This window comes from Lygodium microphyllum, chromosome 2 (genome assembly GCF_053477565.2).
Source record: "Lygodium microphyllum isolate KBCC chromosome 2, Lygodium_microphyllum_v1.1.10, whole genome shotgun sequence".
NCBI lineage: Eukaryota > Viridiplantae > Streptophyta > Polypodiopsida > Schizaeales > Lygodiaceae > Lygodium > Lygodium microphyllum.
The window spans coordinates 14,557,984-14,576,287 of record NC_141136.1 but is presented as its reverse complement, the minus strand read 5'-3'; the positions used below and the strand labels follow the sequence as shown (position 1 = coordinate 14,576,287).

Sequence of the window (18,304 nt, the reverse complement as noted above, 5' to 3'; positions counted from 1 at the left end):
TGTCCTTGTTTGATTCAAACATCCCACAAACAAGTTGAGAACCAAGATACCAATGCAAGTAGAGCAGGAGAAGATGACCAACAAACTGGCGCAATCTATGCAAGTCACGTTTTTTACCTTGCTATTGTTTTTTCCCTCAATGCTCATGCAACATAACTCATTCAAGCAACAGAGAACCCCTCTAGGAAGCCTCAATAGGTTGTGAACTGATAAACCACAAGAAACATACCTTCCAACTAATCCAATGGTTGTCAACACATGAACTTTTCCAGGTCACAATGCAGCTCTTGACTTCAAGCTCCAGCTCTTGCAATGCCAATGCCAATGCCACCGCCAATCCTTCAGGCTTCAAACTCTGATACCATGTTCAAGATTCAGAGGGAGAGAGAGAGACAAAGACATGGAGATCTAACAGAATGTCGTGAACTCCCACTGTTCTCTACTTCTCATTATTCCATAATGCTTGCTAAAGTGTAATCACGCGTGACTGAAAACACAATAGGTCACTATAACTGATCGTACCACTAGTTGTGGTTGAGTCTGACTGACTCAATTATTGCAACACACATGGAGAGTGACAGGTAAGACGACAAATGTCTAGATAAGGTCGGTCATGTTGGTGATACTGATCACGAGCTTGATTCTCAACAGAATTGGCTTTGTCAAGAAAATAGGACAATTTCTTAGAAAATGGCTCTTCTTCAACAATAAGGATTTTTCTCCAAAATGTCAATCCTCAAGTGGATCCATGATAGAGACCTATTCGAATGGCTCCTATTATTTGTAGCAACAATGGTCTCTCCAATGATTTCATCCTAATGTGATCCAACACAAAAACTTGCATTGGAGGACAACAAAAGAATGAGAGTACAATATTAGTCCTCTCTCTCTCTCTCTCTCTCTCTCTCTCTCTCTCTCTCTCTCTCTCTCTCTCTCTCTCTCTCTCTCTCTCTCTCTCTCAATCATTACATTCAACCAATTCACTCACACATACACACACACTCTCTCTCTCTCTCAATCATTACACTCAACCAATTCATTCTCACACTCTCATTCATGTAACACAATCGCTTTCTCAATATACCTCTTCTTTTCCATTCCCCCTCTTCTTTCTCTCATCAGTGATTCACTATTCACAGATCGCTTCAATCAGCATCCCACTTGTTCTCATTTTTTATTGTTTGCCAAGTTTTTCGCATTTCCTACCCTTAGTAATCATCTCCCTCTTCCTTTATTTTCACCCCCTCCCCCATTTCTTATTGAAGGGTATCCTCACATGTGCAAGCTTCCATGATTTTGAACCTCCCTAATCACTTGCCCCTACGATCAAAGGCAACACATAGGGGTGATTACTCTTTCCCTAACAACAAGATGTACCCAAAGATATTCTCAATGGGACACATCTCTTCTCAATGGCGGTGGCATCATGACCCAAATCTAATCAAAGTAATTGAGAATCAACCGCATTAGCAAATTTGTGATTTGGAACATAAAATGTGGCTTTGAAAGACTCAATTGTCAAGATACTTATGCACTTGATGGAGCTAGAGGGAAAGGTGGCTCCCACTGACAAGAAAATTGAAGATGAACTCAATAACGACCAAAGTGCAAGAGAAAATAGAAACCCAAATCAAAGCAAGAAACAAGACTAAGCAAGATATTGCATACACTATCTTTTCAGTAGTTAATAAAGCTACATTATGAAAGAAGGTTAGATTTCATGCACATTTGAGAGACCTCCTTAGCAGGTAGCATGGAGAAACACAATAGGAACTAGATCATAAAGACTACTAAGGATATCAAAGACAAATATTAGAGACCAATTCTGGAAAAGAAAAAAGGATTTGAATGGATGATATCATCAAAAATCAAGGAAAAAATCAACTTTGGAATTTAAAAGCCACAACCAAAGCATTATAGTAAACAAAATGTTTCGAGGAAACCAATGTATAGATCATAAACAAATTTACACTAGCGTAACTCAAAGCAAAATGTTTCAAGGAAACCAAAGTATAGATCATAAACAAATTTACACTAGCACAACTCATGTGAAATAGTAAGGTAAAGGTAGCTAGAAAAGAGAAAATGGGTAGTTCATGGAGGCAGCAAAACCATCATAAAGGAGTTTTAAATGCCCAAGTACTAAGTTACTTTTGGGTCATGAAGCAGTAACTTGTATAGCTTTTGCTTTTGCTTCTAGGTTGTGTGTATTTAGTGACTTTTATAGCTTTAGCAATTGGTTTTCTTTTTGTCGTGATAGCACCTTGAAGTGGGTTTCTTTTTTTGCCAAGAATACTGCAAAGTAAGTTGTAACAAAAGCCTAGATGTGTATTTCTTTGTTCTATACATCTTTGAGTGATCTAAAAGGACATTAATCTCTCTCTCTCTCTCTCTCTCTCTCTCTCTCTCTCTCTCTCTCTCTCTCTCTCTCTACATACACACACACACGCGCGCGCGCGCACGCATACACATACACATGCTCAAAGCCTCTTTATGGCTACCAAGTCATGTTTAATAATATCAAAAAAAGTACTAAAGCACTCAAGGGGAGGTAACACAAACTTTGCTTTAAGTTTTCTACATGACGTTTCGAGTCACAAACCCCTTTCAATGCTCACTTCTATCGATGGCACCAAACAAGTTTAAGTAGCCATGAGTAGCCTCCTAGTTTAGAGAGATTACATGGCATAACGAAAGGAAGGCATGCTTAGGAGGGTGTTACCAATGCTACATAGGAGGCCGAAACATTAGGTCACACTCATCTATTCTTGCTTCTTTTGTTAAGTGCAAGATTGTTAGTATCTTGCATCATGGAGAGAATTTATGCTAGTCATATTGTCAATCCTAGTTAGAGTCTGATACAAACATTTTGGACCTTCAATGCTCTTGTAATTCCAATCTAATGCATTCCCTACCTAGTGTTACACTTATCGTGTTCCTCCATAGTTTTGGTGTGAGCGATCCCTTATCCATGGACTTTTACCTTCTAACAATTCAATGCATGTTGCTCTTTACAATAAAGCCATGAAAATAACAATGGATAGCACCCAATTGTAACCTTTGGTATTCAAAATCCAAGATTAAGAAACTTTCCAACATTGGCTTCCTCTCAAGGTCAACTTACATACATTTTGTTGATCTATTTGATCTTTAGCAATATCATATACTCATCATACAAATTTCATAAGTTCACAAGTGCTATAATTACATTCCATCAAGCTTCATGTTGTGTATCTTGTTTAGCTGTATCTTCAAGTAAGACCACATCCACTACCATTTCATTTCATTATTTAAGAAAATAATTTTTTTAGATTCTCTAGGTGAGTCACAAGGCCCAAAAACTTCTTCAATGATGACGTTGGGAAAATGATGTGGACTGTCATTAGTTGATTGCAAAAGGGTAGGCACATCTCAAATGGGAGGATCCTCACTATCATGTATGTGTAATAGGTTCCACATTATAATGTGTATACAACAATCCATTGGCTATAAGGAATAGCATATATATTTCTCTTTATAAATTCAAATTAGAGGCTAAAAATAGTATTGCAGCGCTTGGCATACTTACACACCCTACTTTGGGATTTCCACTTCATCCTTTACACATGGTCATTTACAACATATAATAAATGCTGGCACAATAGCATCTCAAATAACCTAACAATATACGCCAAGACACTCACTGTATTGACATTCAACTCCATATAAACAAGGGTGCACTATCATGCGCAAGAGCATTACCCTTATTTTTTTTCCTTTTTGTTGAAAGAGTATTTGGAGCAACTTGATTTTACTTAATTGCTTACTTGCATATGCTTGTTCTCTGCCTCAAGTAATTTTTGATGTGCCATTGACTCTGACAGTACTTTTTTTCATTGTCCAGGACTATGTTTGAAGACCAAATTTTGGCCTATCAGCACTTGCATCTCACAACAATTCGGACAAATAGTAGGACAAATAACCCATTTAACAACTAGAATTGAGATTATTGAGCTGACATTGTAACCCAATTCCCTTTGGTACAGATTGTATGCGGAATTATGCCTGGTCTACACATTAATCAATCATGCTGCTCTTCGTTCAGCATCTCTATTTAGCTTTAGAGCGTGTATTCAAATACTCCACCCCAGAGGAGATCAATAGGGAGGTAAGGGATTGACCAAAACTTTATTCAAGACAACAACTTACGACATGTTCTCCCGAGTCCAGAAGATTAATGAGCCTCTTTAGAAAAAGCTCTTGCAAAGGCCTTTCCTATTTATCAACACAGAGAAAAGCTACCAAAGTCATGTGAACCTCTTTCCTTGAGAGTTCACAAGTTAGCTTGTAGGCTCTGTAAAGTGCTTTTGATACCCATGTGCTCCTTTACATAAGAAAAAGTGGAGAGAGCAGTGAACTGGCTTGAAAATGCCAATTTCTCAGCAAGAACCAACCCTAAGCTATATTAAGCTAAGAGTTGCTAAGGAATCATGCTTTTGTGTCGGAAACTTCTGCAACAAAATCATCAATTGAAACATCCCTCTCCTCTCTTGAGAGTAGATTCTTTACTCTTACACAACCGCGCTGCCACTCACTACTTCCCAATAAAACCATGTGTCTGGCTTGCAGCCGTTCAGCATGCTTGAAGGCCCTGCCATATCTCACATACAAGTGAACAATTGAATGCAATTGCAGACATGACTACATACCAAAATAAAAAGTCATACAATAGATGCCTCACCATTTCAGTCGTTTGCTTTCAAGCACAAGTTCGACAACATGCCCCGACTTGCGCAAACGAGTCGCAAGCATGCCGGCCTGTGGACGAAGGCTATCCTCCAGTGGTACGATAACAAATTCGACCTCTAAGTGAAGAGATGGAACGAGATTCTTCTCTTTCAGCAACTGATCAATCGAAATAAATGCAAAAGTGAGATATAATTAAGGAGAACATTGCTACAAACCCGATGTGGGTGTGATAACAACTGAGGTAAAGTGAGTTTCTTAAAGTACTGCATGAGCTTGATAGAGAAAAAAATGACCTCCATTATGACTGCATCTCCAAACCCAAAACCACATGCTGGAGCTTCCTGACCTCCTAGTGTTGACAGAAGTTTATCATAACGACCACCTCCACAAATAGCCCGGAGCTTACCATCTTTATCAAAACCCTGGGACAGAAGTTTCCAGATTAATGAACAAAATGATTGCCATCATGCAATATGTTGAAGATGTTTTCTCTCTCAGCATATGCGATACATTGTATGCATTCTCCAAAACAAGTTTCTCTTCACAAATCTAACTTTGTGTACATTGAATTAGCTCTGCGCACCTACATTATACATTTTATTAAACAGCATTGTAATCTCACATGATTGAAAACTACAGAAAAGGATGGTCAAATTATACTTCAAATACAGTGCCGGTGTAGTAAGCTAGTCCTCGAACAACAGATGCATCAAAAGACAACCAGTCAGCAAAGCCATAACCAGTCGCTATGTTGAACAGCTGATTCAGCTCCATGACAGCATCATTTTCAGATCCCAGTAAGTCTACCAAGACAGACTGTTAGATGGACAGCTAAAACTTGTTGAACATAAACACAACACCATTCATCAAGCTCACACAAAGGCAACACAAACAGGAAAAGGAACACTAGGAAGACAAAAGGTTGTGTGATTTCCATCATGAAGCCAGGCAAAAACATGTGCTGCTATCATACATACATGTAAGAAATTAGTACAATCCCAGCTCTCAAAGAAAAAATTTGCTTATGATAATGAAAACTATCTACACTGTAGCAAAGAAAGACTTGAATATACCTTCAAGTTCAGGTAGTGATCGAATAGACAGTGCTCTGAGAATACCTTCCACTGCATCTTTGGATACTCCAAGCTTCGTTAGTTCTTCCTCAACGTCTGCTCGAGGAATCTTTTCCATCTGCTCAAAGATTAAAGAAACAACACAGGTACAGAATATACAATATTTGCTAAAATGCTATCCCTCACAAATGAGAAAATGCATTGCTAGCCGCTCAGAGTGAGCAAATTAATGCCACCAAAAAGAATTAATGAATCTTTACCAGTTTTTAAAGACAAACCACGTGTAAGAGTGAGAAGATGACCTTGTCAACAATAACACAGACCGAAGCAAAGGAATTGTCTGGCAATTCAAACTGATTGAGAACAGACTGGAGAACCTGCGAACTTATCCAGATTTATTCTACTCAGCCTCCGTAAACATCACTGAGGAGGAGATTGCTAAACAAGATCTACACTAAGAAAAGCAGGAGCCACAAATAACTGTGAGGAACAAATAAGCCAAATAAGATGTAAAAGAGCGCATGTCTGCTTAAATGATGACAAACCTTACGATTAGATATTTTGATCCCTACATCATCACTAGTTATTCCAACACTCGTAAAGAAAGTGACAATAGCTGAGAGCAATTCTGCTTCTGCCTGCAAATGAACAGAGAAAATATATTTAACATCTGACACAGAATTGTCGGGAGCCATCAAAGTTGAGCATAATTAGAGGCTAACATTTTGGGAGTACCTACTCTTGTTCTAGTTTACAACCAGCATTTATGTGATTAAAATAGGCATGCATCAAGAATTGACAATAAGAAACCTGCCATCAGTCATGCAAGTCATAACAAATTGAAGCCAATACAGCTGTTCAGAACTGACCTCCTCAGTCGTGGTGGCACAGCCTCATAAGCCTTTACCTAGAGAAAACCTGTCTTCCCATGCAACCCCGGCACAGTTGTATGTAACCTGTATTGTACTTTCTAGGCCTAAAAGGTGCATTGTAAGTACTCGGTTAGATTATCAGTGTGAGCTCTTCCTACAAGTCATGTACACTAAACCAGCTTAGCAGATACACAGTAGATCACCTTTTTTATTGCTGTTTCTTCTTTTTTGGTAGGGTTGAGCAAAATTAATCAATCAAACTGCCACCAAGGTAACTAGGGATTCTCATATGCTGCGGGCTGGCACTTGGTCTGGCAGAGTAGAGACACAACTGCAGTTCTAATGCATCATAGCTAGACTAGAGGTCACCATGAGCAATGGAGCAGTTAGTGATAGTTTAATTGTAACTCGTGGAGAAATTGACAATAGACCTTAATACCTTATAGCGGGTACTTCTTGTATGTACCAGGTAAGTGGGCAGTTTACTATACATTGAGTTTGCAAGTCACAAGAATATCATCTCGATCAGGCTTATTTTGCATTTGACTACTACATACTTCACACTGTTGAGAAACCACATCATTCTATACAGTAGCAACCTTCCTACACAGTGGGCATCAGCTTCTTCTCCTCTAGGCAGCTGCATCAGTTTGCATTAGGCTATTTGGGCAGCTCTCCATCACCTAGCAACAGATTATCACCCCTTGCACCCTGCGTTTGCCAATCAGGAGACTTCACCCATTTGCATTTGCTGCATTTGGGATCTCCTTCATTGCTGGCGACCTCCACTACAGATCAGCATCAAAAGCTGCTACATTTGCGATTTCAATTTCTGGCTCTTCCTTCACCTCCATTGTCACTCCCTAGCAGCTGCCATCAGTCCTAACACCTACGTTTGCAGACACAAAGGCTCCTAACCCTTCGATGACAATCTCCCTACTCTAGGCCACACCTTATCATCCTTGTGTTTGCAGACTTTACAGGCTTCTTCAGCAGTCTTCCTGCTCCAAGGCATCTTTCATGCAACAGCACCCTTGCATTAGATTCACTTTATTATTTCATTCATTCATCTGAGTCTCTCCTCTTTGTTGAGCTAAAAATGCATTAGCCTAACTTTAACAGCCCCAAAATATGCTTAATTAATAAAGAAACCCTCTTATTGAGTGCCCCGAACTTTCTATAAGTAGACATGCAGCCCACCACTTTCCCTTAATCTCATATTTGCAAGTTTTCGGAGCCATATCTTTACTACCCACACCCCTTTCGCGGAGGACATCACAGTCACCAACCATCTACTACCATCTGACACCTAATTCGACCCTTCATCACCATTTGCAGCTATCACCAGGTACCCTGGAGTTGTCACCTACAGGTCATCAGCAGTCTAGAACTATCGTCTTGATCTTCTCTCTCCTCCATAGGCTGCATTTACAGTTTCAGGTTGCCGCCTTGATCTTCTCTCTCCTCCAAAGGCTGCATTTGCACTTAACAGCAATTTCCCAATCTTTCTCTCTCCTCAAGTACTTGCATTTTTAGTCTTTCTCTCTTATGCATTACCGTCTCCATCAGAACCAACCTTCTTTGGCTGCGTTTACTGGTGTTCAACACTTAGAGTTGCTTTTCCTGTGATTCGAGATCCGTTCGAAGTACAACAAACTCTACAACTCATAACCTCTGCCTTGATCCCAAAGATATGAGAGTTCGAGGTTCAGTATTCACTGCATAGTGTGTTTGCTACATGAGCACAGCACATTCAATATTCATTCACTTCATTATTCATTGTGTTCACTGTCTATGAGTTACCCTAGCCCTAACCCTAACTATCTTCTATGTTTAACAGTCTATGCTTTGTCGTACGATTGGTTTTGTGTTTTTTTCCGTTTAGAGCATTTCTTCACATGGTATCAAAGCTAGGTACTCTTTGAGAAACTTTGGCATTTGATCAGAAAGCTCATTTGTGAAAGCAAAAATAACAAAAGGGTCAGATGACTTCAAACACATTCACAATACCACTCCAATCTCCACAGCCAAACATGGACAGAAATGATCAAGACTGGGTCTCTCAACTTGCTATTTCCCGATCTGCCATGGGTGAAGAATAATCAGACTCCCATGCGAGTCCACATACCATATCAAATTTATGCTGCTGAGTACGATCTCATCCTTATGCATAGGGCTTAGCAAGAGGTTGAAGGTGAGCTTGAGTTTTCTTCTTTAGATTTAATGCACAAAACTAATGATCCTACAAGACCTTCGGAATCTCCGCTACAAACCGGCCATCCGCAATTGGAACCTAGCTCAAATTACACATCACTACCACAGCACTTTTCTCCAATGCCAAGTACGAACCTTATTAGTTCAGATTCTTATGCCAACTAATGAGAAAGCCAAATATCTCTCTATGAACTCAAAACTAGGTAAGAAGCTTTAAAAAAAACTTCTAAGTATTCCATCCCTTTCTTTTCCTTCAAATGATTTTATTTCTCATGGTCAATTTGGAGTGGGTACATCTTCATCTAATGCATTTAATGGACAAAAGAAACCCACCATGTTTCCCACAACAGCATCTATCACAAATTCATTTGGGCTCCCACCCATCCCTCCCTCATCTTCGGTTGCACCCTCCTTTCCACTTCCATTAAGTGCACCACATTATCCACCACACACCACACCAAGAGATTCTATACATTTGGGCACAACCTTTAGGACATCTATATACCCATTTCCAAGTGGCGTACCTATGACGACAGAGACTCGACCTCCCACACACACACTTTCGGGTTATTCGTCTAAGAGTGCATCGTAGACATACTTGTGTGTAGATCCTTTGGTATCGCAATTCGCCTATATGGCATTGACTAGTGGACTATCCGAGCATTATGTTGTACCCCAGCCGACATTTGGACAAGGCTTTCATGTCCCAGTGCTTCCACCTACACCTACGGTATCATATGGATCTATGTCCGTTTCGGTACCTCCGCAACAATCAGCACTCACTGGACATCATCAACCTATTTCCGCCTATTCATCTTTACCCCCTCCTCCTCCTTATCCACCACCACCACCTCCATTTTATCCCATCTATCCATCTTCATAGATACCTCATGGTTCTAGCTCATCTGCCAAGCATGCATTTAACGACAAGACTCGTTTCAATGGGTTAAACTACACCACTTAGTCAAATTTGATGAGGCATGTATTAGATTGTGGAGTCTCAGAACCTATGGGATTTAGTACAGGGATTTAAACCCCAACCTGATTCCACCCTTGTTCCATACGAGGCCATCCGCTCATGGAAGGCTTATAACACCTCCGCTATTGTTGACCTCATGCAAGGCTTATTGCCTGAATTTGACTCTCAGCTTCAATATTTTGACTTAGCATCCAAGTGTTAGGCACACTTGACTAACCACTATGCGGCTCCATATAGGACCCGTGGCATCAATTTGGATCATGAGCTTTAAAATTTCAAAATCACACACAAGGATGACTTGAAAGTCAAGTTGGCCAAGTAGCCGCGTCTCCTCGATGAGTTCTCAACCACTAGGGCTCCTAAGTCCTCTAACAATTAGGTTACCCTATTTTTTAACAAGCTAAGAAGAAAATATTTCCATTTCATGCAGCGAGTGATTTCACAACCTCAAATGCCCATATTTTATGAGTTTGAGTGTCAGTTGTTGCATTACGCACAGTTGTTCAATCAATTTCATAACATGTCCTCGAGAGAGAGGACTCATCTTCTCAAAGGGGGCAACAGGGCAAGGGCAAATAAAACTCAAATCAAAATCAAAATCAAAGCAAGGCTAGTGAATCGCAAGGAAACACTCAATCAACACTTAAACCTGGATGGCAAAATGTATCTAAAAAAAAAAGGTATTATCAGCATTGTCCAAAGGCTGGTCATTATAACGACGAGTATCGATCTAAGACAAGAGACATACAATCAAAATCCAAGAATCAAACCCCCACACCCCAATCGGATAATTTCCAACAGGGGAAGTAAGGTGGTGGCAACCCTCAGCAAAGGCAATGGCGAGGCCAAACCTACACTGCCACCAATCAGTCAACACAATCAATGAACTACTCAACTCCAAAGGGTTTGTCTAACTAGTCTACAAAGGCCCAAATCGTCTCCTTAGAGACATCCAATGCAAGTCTCGTTCACATCTACTAATTGCCTCCTCATGAGGTGCCTACAAAGACCCACTCATCATAACCGAGCACTTCAGCACATATTTGTCTTGTGGACAATGGAGCTATCCATCACATGACTCCTAAAGCAAATATTTTCATTTCTCGAGCCCTTGCAACCGTGAGTGTCCGTGTAGAAAACAACTCCTCGATCAAGATTCATGCCTAGGGTCGAGTCAATTTTCCCACTAACCTCAGTCTAGATCTCGCTTCGCTGGATGATGTCTATCATGTTCCCTAACTTGGGTGAACTTGTTATCCGTTCAGCAGCTTTGCCAATTCGGACGAGCAGTTTTCTTCACTGTGACTACAATCGAGACCCTCGACACTTAGACTAGTTTAGTGATTGCTCACGGCAAGCCATAGGCTTATGGCCTTTACCACATGATACACTTTCTTACCGACCTGACAACCAATAATTCGGAGTTCCATCACTTCCACGCTTTGGCCACCACACGGGAGCCCGCAGACTCTGCACATCTTTGGCAATTTCACTTATGACATCTTGGCTGCGCTCTCTTTATGAGTTGTCACATCAAGGGATAGTTGAGGGAATTCCACGCCTAAAACTATCTCGAGAGATCTATAAAGCATGTCAGCTAGGTAAACAGCATGATACATCCTTTCCTTAGCAGTCTCTCACTCATGTTGGTGAGCCCCTTAGACTCATTCATGTAGATCTTTATGGTCCCACATCCACTGCCGCCTTAAATGGCGCACTATACTTCTTTTTGATAGTGGATGATTTCTTTAGATACATGTGGATGTACTTCTGTCATGAGAACATGTATTTATGAAACCTCACTTAACATATGGATTAATTTTTTACCACATGATTAAGTAAATGATGCACATGTAAGGTGCAACTACGATTAAAGTAAATTTACGAGCTTGGGACCCAAAGAAATCACGAGATGTTAAAGGCAAAAGTTGCCCTAAGTTATGCCGCACAGATACTTGGTGGTATCCGGTGCCAATTATTGGCCTAGATCATCCATTTGGCCATGAGTGTCAGTTGGTGACACTAAAGAAGTGACGTTGAATGGTACCTAACGCCAATCTGATAATCAAAGATGGTGCAAAGACACTCGAGAATGAAAGTTACCTAGCCAATTTAATTATTAGCCAATCAGATTATTTTTCAAGGCACCGAAATAGTTATTAGATTAATTTTTAGTATTTTAAGACTGAAAATTAATATTTAATTACGAAAAATGCTAGAAAAACCATTTGGAAAGGCTGCCACTTGTGAAAAATGCCCATGCAAGACTAAAAAACGTCTTTAGAGGCTGGAGAGAGGCATTTCTATAAATTCGCCCCACAAGAGAGAGGGAGGGGAGACTGCTGGTCTGATTTGCAGCCATTGAAGGACCTTCTGAGATTGCCAAGGGTGGAAGAAGACCAATCAACAGTAGGAGGGAGCATCTACAGGCTGTTGAGGAAAGGCAGCAGCTGTAAATGACTGATTTTCTTTAGTTCTTTGCATCTACAAACTGTTGTGGCAAGGCAGTAGCATTGTCCAAGATCAGTAGGTAAATTTGTATTTTTCAGATTTGCATTAACTGTTGGCTATTGTAATTAAGTTGTAATTAGGGATTTACCACCCATCCATTGAAGGAAGGCTGGTTTCATGGTTCCATCGCCAGGATACCACTCAATCCCTTGATTTGGCGGGCCCGAGGCACTTGATTGCAAGGCAAAGCTTTGTGCTAGTGTTGATTTTAACTCTCAGCTGAGAAATTACAGCAATATGTCTTCATACACTGAGATGGACTCAAGCAGTGATGATGCCTCTCAGTATAAGCATTCACATGGAAATGAAGGAAATGCAATGTCTGACCTTGGACAAGGCTCAAACCATGGACAGCAAGCTGAAAATGTTGTTGTTGGGCAAGATGGACGTCCTTCAAGGCATAAGGAGGTTGATGACCCGCAAAGTAAAGAGGAATTTGATGACCAATTCAAGAATCAGATGAGGACAGTAGCAAATCTCTTTGCTAAATTGGCAAAGGATCCTCAATTTACCCGATTTTTTAATGCTCCAAAGAAGGACAGCAAAGGCAATAAGAAGAAGACATCCTCTTCACCTTCGGGACAGCAAGATACACCGAAGAGAATGCCAAACCCTTCATTTGAAGCTCCCAAAGATGCTAATGAAATAAAAGAGTTGGTATCTACGGGCCAAGGAATGCAAATGCAAGGCCATCACGGAAGTGCCAATCCAATGGATCTTGGACAGCTAGGCGTGCAAGCTATGATGGGGCAGCCAGGATATATTGGTGGAAGCGCGATTTTTCATGCTATGGTTGGACAAGGACCGCATACGAGAATGTATAGCACAAATCCCTATGGTATGCAACAACCAATGCATGGAGTGCAAGACACAATGTATTCGGGTATGGCTAGAAATATGTAAAACCCTATGTATGGTAGTATTGGCTTGATCCCTGGGGCACAAAGTAGCATGTTTGGTACTGCATCTATACCCCCAAATGCTTATGGGGCTCAAGGAATGAATGTTGGTCATGCAAATGCTCCGTATGGCATTGGTTTTTTATGTAAATTCAGCAAATGCACCCTTTTTGCAACAGCCAATGTATGACAACTTGACACCCAAAGGGGCAACAAAAGACTATAATGAGAGTAGAAAAGGAGTGAAGTTTGAGTCCTTTAACGGTGTACAAGATAGGCTGAAAGCTCTAACTTTCATCCAGCAGTTTGATGCAGCCTATTCAGGGGGAAACTTTAGGAGTTCTCAAAAATTCGAAAGGCACCCACTTTCTTGAAAGGGAATGCATTACAATGGTGATCCACTCTTTTGATGCAAGGTAGCGCACCGTCAACGTGGGTACAATTCAAGCAAATGTTTGCATCGAATTGGTTGATAAGTACCTTTGAGATGGACATCATGACAACTTGAAATAAGTTGGATGCTAAGGAATGTAAGAATTTGGAGCAATATAATAAGAAGTTTTGGGATGCATTGCTGCCTATTACTTCTTATCGCCCCGTATCCCTTCATGAGCAAGTTGAAAAATATGTTTGTGGACTACCCAAAGGAATCAGGGATTTTTGTATTAAATCCACCGTGTCTAGCATGTCTCAGCTTATAGAGACTACTGCTACATCCGATGCTTTGCTGCGTGGGAAGGATTCGGGCTTCCTAGAGAGTGGGGAGAAGCAGAATAAAAAGTTGTTTAAAAGGCTGAGAAAAGGGACAGATCTGAAAATCAGCCTGAAAAGAGACCAAAACAACAAAGAAAGGGCTCGAAAACATTGGTACAACGTAGAGAATTGATGGCTGCATATAAATGTTTTATTTGTGAACAGAAGGGACACATTGCAAGGGATTGTCCCAATAGGCAGCAAGCTGGAAAATCAAAAAATTAGGGAGATTCTAAAGGAAATAAGCCTACATCATCAGTGGGATTGGTGCCCGATGTTGTTAGTGATCGGCCCAATGATGATGCTACTGAATTGTGCAAAGCATGGGAAAAAATCAGGGATCACCATACATTGATTTTCTTTGATAATGGTGCACGAGCCAACTTCATCTCTGTTAACATGGCCGTCCGTCTAGGCATCAAGGAGGATGAGATGGGACCCATAGGGAAAGTTGGAATGGCATGTAAAGGCAATGCAGAGCCCGTCACACCGCTCATTGAAAAGCTTTCGTTGCATATACAAGGATATGTGGACAGCGAAGAGTTCTTCATTGCTCCACTTGAGGATTGTGATGTATTGCTTGGTATGCCATGGTGTCACCGTATGCATGCACTGATTGATTCTCCTGCAAAAAAGATCACTATTCAACATAAGGGAAAGGTACTCACACTTGATGTAAAGTTGAAAGGTGAATCTATCCTTATTGTATCTGCAGCCGCCATTTCTAAAGTAATGAAAAATTATCTTTCACTATACTTGGTTTTTACTAAGGATAAAGATAATAGTGAGAATGTTCGGAACATGTCTAAGTTAGAGAAGGATCGCATGTCATTTTTGAAAATGTATGTTGATTGCTTCTCTTAGTCATTTCTAGGGCAGCTACCGCCTGAAAGGCCAGAATATCATGGCAAAGATCTTATCCTTGAAAGTAGCCCACCTAATAAGCCACCCTACAGAGTCAGTGCAGTCCAACAAGAGATTATGACTCAAGTAAATGAGCTGTTAGAAAAAGGGGTAATTCAGCCTAGCTCATCTCCTTTTTGTTCTCCAGTGCTTTTGGTGCAGAAAAAGAATGGTTAATGGCGTATGTGTATCGTACTTTGAACAAGATCACAATAAAGAATCGCTTTCCGATTCCTCGGATCGATGATGTTATGGATAGATTGCAAGGGGCAACCATATTTAGCCGTATAGATTTGAAAATTGGGTATCATCAGATACGCATTAGACCAGAAGATGTGTCTAAGACAGCTTTTAGGACATTTTTTGGATTGTATAAGTTTCTTGTTATGCCTTTTGGACTTACGAATGCTCCTGCCACTTTTAATCGGATGATAGATCGTATCTTCAAGCCACATAAAGGATTTGTGGGAATTTTCTTTGACGACATGATTGCCTATTCAAAGAACGAGGCAGAGCATAGAAAACACTTGTATATTGTCTTCAATGAACTGCGTGACCATAGGCTGGTTATCAATGACAAGAAAAGTGAATTCATCTTACATGAAATCCACTTTTTGGGGCATATTGTATCGACTGATGGTATTCGCATGGACCCTGCAAAGGTTGAAGCAATACGATCATGGCCACCTTTGAGAAATGTACATGAGATCCACAGCTTCTTGGGTTTATGTTCTTACTATAGGAAGTATGTACACGGGTTTGCTGAAATTACATCTCCATTGTATGCCTTGCAAAAGAAGGATGCGCCATTTAGATGGACAGCAGTGGAAATTTCAGCATTTGAAAAGTTCAAGGAAAATATGACTTCAGATCATGTGCTTGTGTTACCCGATCTAAGGAAGTGATTCAGAGTTCAATGTGATGCATGTGGTAACAGCATTGGGGTTGTTCTTATGCAGGACGGTCAAGTTGTGGCTTATAAGAGCTGAATTCTCCATGATGCAAAAAAGAATTTACAGGTCTATGAGAAAGAGCTCTTGGCTGTTCTTATGAGAAAGAGCTCTTGGCTGTAATTCATGCACTGTCTACGTGGAAACATTATTTGTTGGGGGCTGATTTTATAGTGCAAACAGACCATCAAACTTTGAGGTACTTTCTGACGCAGACAAAGTTATCAGAGAAGCATATGAGATGGGCAAATTTTCTCTCTATGTTTCATTTTCAAATTGTACATATTGATGGTAAAAAGAATGTTGTAGCTGATGCACTGTCACATAAGCCACAAATTTCAGCTGTCAGCATGGTTTATCACACCGAGTTGGATGCCATGAAATAGCAATATGTAGCTGATTCGGACTTTGCTAATGTTTATGATCAGCTTTGCAATGGCCAAAGGCATGAGCACTTTGTGCTAAGAGATGGTTTTCTGATGATGCATGGACGACTATGTGTCACAAAGCAATTAAGGCCAAGAGTTATCACTGAAAGTCATGTTCCTCCATATGCAAGACACAAAGGTATTGATGCCACGATCAAGTCAATGGAGCATTTCTTTTATTGGCTAGCTTTGAGGCATAATGGAAAACAGTTTGTTAAGACATGTATCGTATCTCAGAGGTAAAGCACGATAGGCAAAAGTTGCCGGGTTTATTGCAGCCCTTGCCTATTCCAGACCGGCCTTGGCTGAGCATTGCAATGGACTTTATTTTTTAACTTCCTAAGACACCTACAAGGAATGATGGGATATGGACTATCATTTGCAGATTTAGCAAACAAGCCCATTTCATTCAAGTGAGGAAGGAAATGATCATATGGCACGATTGTTTTTGCAGCACATCTTTAAATATCATGGTATGCCAAAGTCGATCATTAGTGATCAAGAGCACTGGATGACCAGTTTATTTTGGAAGGACTTGTTTGAGAATATGGATACCACACTGAAATTCTCATCATCCTTCCATCCGCAAACAGATGGTCAGTCTAAGGAAGCAAATTCCACAATGTTACATCTTTTAAGGTGCTATGTTTCAGACCACAAGACACAGTGGGAGCAATATTTGCCCTTGGTTGAGTTTGCTTACAACAACACAGTGCACAGTTCTACGGGAAAAGCTCCATTTGACGTGGTTGAGGGTGGCAAGAAGGTACCACCTATTTTGCAAACTAAGGATAAGATCTTTGAAGCTGATCGTTATGTGGAAAATTTGGATATAGCCTATGCAAAGATAAAAAATGCACTTCAGAAATCGCAAGAAAAACAAAAGAGGGCAGTTGATCGACATAGACGTGCTTTGCAGTTTGTAGGGGTGATTATGTATTGCCGCATTTTAAAAAGGTAAGGCTGAAAAAGATGAAAGGAAAAGAGAGATTGTATCTGAAGTTGTGTATGAGATACTATGGACCCTTCCAAGTGTTGGAGAAGATCAACAATGTGGCATATCGGCTGAAATTACCTCCACAGTGGCAGATACATAATGCCTTTTACGTCAATTTGTTGGAAGAGTACACATCCGTACTAACCCCAAAGGAGTCTTCATGGTTGTGATATCCCTGCTTTCAATTGCAAGCTGAAACTGATCATAACCCGAGTAAAGATCGCCCAAAGAATAGATCGCTCTACCTGCAAAAGCCTCTGCAAATTCATCAACCACAGGACCTGCACCCACATTTCTTATGGTCACTTTATTGACCGGTTGCATATCTTGAATAAATCTCAAAGCCCCATTCTTTTTGGGCACAGTAAATCAACGATTTAAGTACGGGGCTGAAGAAGGCTCCAAGATCTTCATGCAAATCTTTTCATTTAGCAAATTCATCAGCTTTGGCAAGTAAGCTTTAGGCATTGAAATAGGCCTCAAGTTCCATGGTACATGTGGCACAGTATATATGACCATAGGAGAGACAACATTTGGATCCACACAACCTATTTCACTTGGCTGAAATGCAAATACCTTCCCATGTCTAGCCAGCATCTGCAAAAACAGTCTCTCTCAACAAGCAAAAGAAACCCTTCTGCACCAACTTTTAATTCCTGTAATGTTTCAGATGTAAACTGATGGCCTATATCTTTAGGATCTTGTAAGCTTGGCTACCTTGACACTTTTTCATACATACCCTCAATCTCTGGTGGAAGTGGCAAAGCAATTGGCTTCACCTTTTTGTCAACTGTCTTATACTTTGTCTCCACAAGTGCTTCAGCCCATTGTAATCCTTCCTGCTGAGCAAACAATGCTATAACATCATACAGATCCAAAGAACATATTGACAACACTGTTTTCAGCCTCATTTTCTGCATGTATAGTTGCTGAAATTTCAGCCATAGTGTCAGTAATATTCAGCCCATAAAAGATGCCTGAAAATGCCATCATTTTC

At 40.5% G+C, this 18,304-nt stretch overlaps 1 protein-coding gene across 1 annotated transcript in view; it reads right to left on the bottom strand.

Moving 5' to 3' along the window:
• Positions 1-3,838: 3,838 nt before the first annotated feature.
• Positions 3,839-18,304, bottom strand: part of HRS1 (Histidyl-tRNA synthetase 1) — a 108,222-nt gene continuing 93,756 nt past the window's right edge. The window contains exons 6-12 of the mRNA XM_087691253.1: positions 6,347-6,439; positions 6,104-6,178; positions 5,802-5,919; positions 5,389-5,531; positions 5,022-5,150; positions 4,721-4,884; positions 3,839-4,630 (exon numbers count right to left, since the gene is read on the bottom strand). Coding sequence (XP_087547379.1) covers positions 4,468-4,630; positions 4,721-4,884; positions 5,022-5,150; positions 5,389-5,531; positions 5,802-5,919; positions 6,104-6,178; positions 6,347-6,439 — 885 coding nt within the window. The 3' untranslated portion in view covers positions 3,839-4,467. The remainder of the gene's footprint in view (positions 4,631-4,720; positions 4,885-5,021; positions 5,151-5,388; positions 5,532-5,801; positions 5,920-6,103; positions 6,179-6,346; positions 6,440-18,304) is intronic.